This window comes from Syzygium oleosum, unplaced genomic scaffold (genome assembly GCF_021117445.2).
Source record: "Syzygium oleosum isolate NSW1041296 unplaced genomic scaffold, Sole_v2.1 Sole_v2.04, whole genome shotgun sequence".
In the NCBI taxonomy this organism is placed as follows: domain Eukaryota; kingdom Viridiplantae; phylum Streptophyta; class Magnoliopsida; order Myrtales; family Myrtaceae; genus Syzygium; species Syzygium oleosum.
In genome coordinates, this window is record NW_026607488.1 from 204,785 (window position 1) to 210,368 (window position 5,584).

A 5,584-nucleotide genomic window follows, 5' to 3' on the forward strand; every position below is an offset into this window, starting at 1 on the left:
TAAGAAGACACGGCTAAAATGACATATACACACACACACACAAACGAAGTGTTATTGAGTGAGGTGACTTGCAGCAAAAGATGTTGATGTGTCAGATCTAATGAATCTCATGTGGATTCTCAGTGATCCAGATCTATTCTAGCAACATGCGACACACTCACCTAAAATTTTCTCCACACAAAAATGCACATCAAATCTTCAACCAAAGCTGAGAGAAAAGATGAATGACCTAGGCAATCATTCAACAAGAAAAGAACTTCAGACAAGCAGAAACTATCAACAAAATAACCTCTTAACAAACATAAAGTACCAGCGACCGAAAAAGAAAACATAAAGTACCAGGAATCTCGACGTTCTATTACCCCCAGAACAAACTATCTTATTCATTGTAAGAAGAAGAACTTTTCTCTTTCTCTTTGGGTCTCGCAAAGTAAAAAGGAAAAAAAAAACTCCCCAACTGCAGTTTTGCTTCCCCATTTATTCACCAGTTCAGTAGATATGAACTCTACCTTACCACCATCATATTGCTACAATCCAAGAAAGTGATAACCAGCAGCAGCACATGAACATCCGCGTCCCTGAGAGACAAATCCAAGCTGCCTATATAACCCAAGTGCTTGTTCTCTGCTCCGCAAGACTAAATTTCGGGTGACTCCTTGGGAGTAAGAAGAGCTCTAAATACTCCACAAGATGTCTCAAGAATCAGGGAAATGAAAAAATTATACAAAGAAAGAAGAGATCAACGCTCCTCAGCCTCGAGATATTGGGAGTGCGAAGCTGCTAATAGGGCAGCTCCTATGCCAGACCCGTCGTTTGAATGCTCAATAACAATGTTTTGCGCGATTTCCTCTCCAATCAACTCCTTTAGAGTGCTCTCCATGCAGGCACTAAATTTTGTATAGTGCTCGAACAAACCGCCGTCAAGCGCTACTACCGACTTCTGCTGCTCTGCTCCCTCCCTTGTGCTGTCTCTTCCCAGTTTCTTCAGGATCCCAACTATTCCAGCAGCAGATAGGCGAGCTCCACGAGTGGCAATGATGTCACAGAGCTCAACGACCACTTTTCTCATCTTCAAGGTAGTATTGGATATCTAATGGATACAGATTGCAAATTATAAGGATGATTGCAAAGTATTGTCCTCTTTTCAAGAGGAATGTGGGATTCGTTTGAAAGGACCTTAAAAAGAGATTTTGAAAAGAAAAGACGAAACTCTTTCACCGAGTAATGCTAAAAACAATGTGGGACTGTCACAAGAAGATTCTTTTTTCTTGCGGACTCAGAGAGATACATAATAGTATTGAGCCTCCAGAAAATCAGATGGACGACAAAGTAATTTATCACTCCATGGAGACAGCAGAACATACCTCTAAGATATCCCTCAGTTTGTTCCCAACAACTTTAAGATCGGAAGATGTGTCATGATGCATAGCAGACATGTCCGGTGTCCTTCACAGTTTACAACAGCAATTTAAAGTTTTAAACATTTGGAAATTAAAATACATAAAATGCTGAAAATTTTTTAATGGCGGAGATGCATAATCTTTGGTTTACATCCTCATGGCAGCGCTGATAGAAATAAAAAGGGACACGAAGGCAAGACAATCAAAGCAGTAATTAACATAAGGCCCTTCAATCTCTTAGGATTACACTTAGCAGATTACAATTACGACGATAATGAGTTCGTGATAAGTTCGGCATATATCACAACAATGCACGCATTATGAAATCAGAACTAGTAGAAAAGGACTACACAAGAAATTAGAAGTAATGAGAACTGAAACTGTAATGTGATTTATGCAAATATTGGATGTCATAGTAAGAACTCAAAAATTGCATGTTGTCTCACTCATCTTTAGAAGTTACACGATAAAGAGCTCTCAAGAAAAACACTTCAAGCGCACTGCTAGGTAATGAAAACAAGGGATAAGAAGAAAAGCACATGGGTGACTTGGTAAATGCTCCAGGTGCGAGGCCAAGGTCACTAATGATGATATACTGATTTGTGCAATTAGGATCCCATGCATTATACGAGCATAACTATGTCTGACTTAAGTCGCAGCAAATGAAAAACTGATCAAGCACATCCTGAACCCAATAAATCGATTTGAATTGTCTAGAAACAGATTTGGTTTCTTTTCCAATTCAGATCACCTGTTGGTGGCAAAAATGCTCTGTCAAGTCTTTGTTCAGGAACCGAATGACATGGATGTCAAGCGAAATGCTTCTTCAGGAAATAAGCAATCACAAGGATGTCAAGCGAAATGCCAGATGACCAGTACCAAACCTTAATATGAAAGGGACTCTTAATTTAGGAGGAACATTGTCGCCGAAAAATGAAGCTTCTTCAGCCATTTTCAGTAAGACTCTACGAACAATTTCTCCCAAGTACATGCCTGATATTATCTTCTCAAAAATCTGCAAGAAAAATTATCCTAAGCAAAAGACCACAACAATTACATTGAATAGGACGTGGAAAGCAGGTCACCTGCTCTCCTGGGTTTAGACTTTCAGTATCCAGCGCCTGATCGTACTCTGTCAGGGGCAGGTGCGACGACCTGAAGTTGCCCCATTCCATGTTAATGACCTGCGATTTTCAGCAGAATAGGTAATTGTTGAATAAAGTTTCTGCATTGGTAATGAAAGTTTCTGATTCTGACGACCCAACAAGATGTAAGATATCCAAAATAGATAAAGTTTTCGAGACTAAATTCTAGAAATAAACTAAAGTCCGATAATGGAAAGATTACCCACCATTTCTCCTGATTTAGGCAGAGGACCATGCCACTTAGGAATTGCCTGAGCCCTTTCCACATAAGCTGCATTTGTTCCAGTACCCAAAATGACAGCAGCAATTACATCAGTGTTGTAGTATCTACCCCCAGCTAATGTTCCGATTGTGTCATTAACCTACACCATGGCAAGTCAAAGGATCCAACAACAATTGTTAGAAAAGAGCAATCTCTGAATGAGAATATCAGGATACGTTATCAGCAAAACAATTTTCAGTACAACCCTCCATTTAATACTAACCAAAGCTGTTACACGCATGTCGAGGCCAATTTTTTCCAATGCTTTGGTCAGTTCACCCACAACGTTCTCCCCAACCTACATCAACACAAACGAACATGGAAGTCAATATAAACCAGAAGCACTAATATAGGAATAAAAAGGCAACACTGAACCACTACAATAGACGTCAGACAGGTCCCAGCATCTATCATTTTTCAAAAACGCCATACGACTAGTAAAAAAATAACCGCGCACTTCCTAGTAGATCATGACTAAATTATTCCAAAGCTAGGATTTGATCATTCGGCGAACAATGACAAGTTTTGCCTTGAAGACATATGCAAGCCCAAAAATGAAACAACCTTAATCAATTTAAACCCCGTGACCTCTCCTAGAACCATCTTAATTCTCGATTTCAGAACTTTCCATAAAAACACTTGAAGAAATTTGCACTCAAAGATGGAGGCATGGTGGCCAATATGATATTAAATACGAGGGCAATATGACTGGAGGCCACTCAGTTACTGTGGGAACAAAGAGTCAGAAACAATGTCAACAACCATTGTTAAGCATCATACAAGCAACGCTCATAGCCAATCCTTTCCAACTATGTGGGTCAGCTACATGATTCCTATTGCGCTATTGTCCTGTATTATAAACCAGGATTTTCCACGATATCCAAATACTTGAGACAACATCAGAAGATTTAAGAGAAATCGGGATCAGCAGTACTCACCACATCTTCAATGGAAAAGCCCTTTGTCCATTTGATTAATGTCCCTGATGATATAGATGTTTGCCTAACTGGGAAGGAGAAGGTAAAGCCCAGCTCCCTTTGCCTACCAGGGTAAGGATGAGAACCTTCATCTTCTGTGGCAACAAACTCCGCAAGTGCTGCGGCAATATAATCAAATAAATCCTGAAAGATAGAATGAACTTTAGAGAATGAGCGTAATGAGTAGAATTGACTCAAGTTTGTTGCGTATTGAAATGCACCCACTTCTGAAGATCCAGTCATTAAGTGAGGAGGTATTGAAACTTCGTCAAATTCTTGTGAAACAACACCCTTCTCTTTTCCTCCCAACTGAACACGAAGGACCCGGAAATTTGTACCACCCAGGTCCAATGCATAAAACAATCCTTGCTCATCCCTAGAACAGTGAGGAAGAGATACATGAGATCCGCAGAATCAAACAAAAGTTTTTTTAGGATGTACACAAAACCACAGATGAAGAACCTATGAGCAAATCATTTTCCTGATACAAGTACATTGCTCAATTGCCTTCTCAATAAACCTCTTCCAAAGAACATCAAGCAATACACTTTCCATCGTAAGAACCACTTGATCATAAAGTTAACCATAAGTTCATTCCACCAACATATAAGCATGATTAATAACAAGTCAAAAGAGACATTCCCTCATTCTCTAAAGTCAAATCCCCTAACCCACACCCCCCAAAAACCAACCAAAAAAACAAAAGAACCTTTTCCCAACAAAACAGAAATGAACCACAACAGCATCATTTGATCTCCAAGCTATATGAGATTCTATACTGCATACATGCGACCAACTTTGATTAAAAATGCAAACAGCGCTGACAATTGCTGTTACTCATAAGACAGTTCGAGGAACACTTCCTACCACCAAGGAAACAAACCAAGGACAAATTTTTCTTAAACAGAACAGCTCCTCATCAATCGTAACCTAAACGATGCAACAGTGGATCCGGTTGATTAACCACCGATTTTCCAATTCATCTCAGAATATCCGTTTTAGCTCTCGAATTTGTCATCCACAAAATTCGACAAAAAGCCCGTCAACCCAACAAACAATTCGATATCACATTGAAAAAAAAACGGTGAAATTTATGGTCCACCGAAAACACGAACCTTCCCAATCCTCTATACCCACCAACTGATTCAAGATCAACACAACCACCACACACAAACAAACACATCAATACACGAACACCGCCACAAATTGCAATCAAACTAACGAAACGGGAACTGGGCGTGCATACCCAGTGGGGAGATTGTCCACGTAGCTGATGAGCATCTTGAGCTTGCTGCCGCCCTCGGACGCGAGGCCGGCATGCATCTCGACGGTCATGGCGTCCGCCACCTGGCGCAGCTTCCCGATTGGGGTCCCGCACATGTCCTCGAACTCCTTCAGTATGGCCATGGCCTTGGCCCACTTACCGGATCTCTTCATCTGCCTCCTCACCACGACCGCCACCCCGGTCGTCGCCACCGCCACCGCCGCCGCGCACAGCACCACCGCCACCTTCTTCCCCATCTTTCACCTCCTCCTCCTCCTCCGCCGCCGCCGCCGCCGCCGCCGACTCCTCCCTCTACCTTAAAAAAACAAACCGATGGGTCTCCCCCGGATCAACTTGCGCTCGCTCCCTGCAGCCGCCGGATCGATTCTCGATCGAATTCCTCAACTGGGTCTCCTTCCTTCCGGGTGGGAGGAGGTGAAAAGCTCGTTCCTTTTTCCTCCTTTTCTGGGGCCAGAAAGAGAGAGAGAGGGAGAGGGAGACAGAGAGAGGGAGGAGGGTGGTAAATGTCAGAGACA

General features: G+C 41.9%; 1 protein-coding gene across 1 annotated transcript; it reads right to left on the bottom strand.

Moving 5' to 3' along the window:
- Positions 1-447: 447 nt before the first annotated feature.
- Positions 448-5,321, bottom strand: LOC130138019 (hexokinase-1-like). Its single transcript, XM_056310894.1, has 9 exons — positions 5,031-5,321; positions 4,010-4,160; positions 3,746-3,928; positions 3,031-3,105; positions 2,752-2,907; positions 2,486-2,584; positions 2,285-2,415; positions 1,365-1,446; positions 448-1,090 (listed from the first exon to the last, which is right to left on the bottom strand). The coding sequence occupies exons 1-9, from the start codon at positions 5,303-5,305 to the stop codon at positions 740-742; spliced, it is 1,503 nt and encodes a 500-aa protein (XP_056166869.1). The 5' UTR covers positions 5,306-5,321; the 3' UTR covers positions 448-739.
- Between the last annotated feature and the right edge of the window lie 263 nt (positions 5,322-5,584).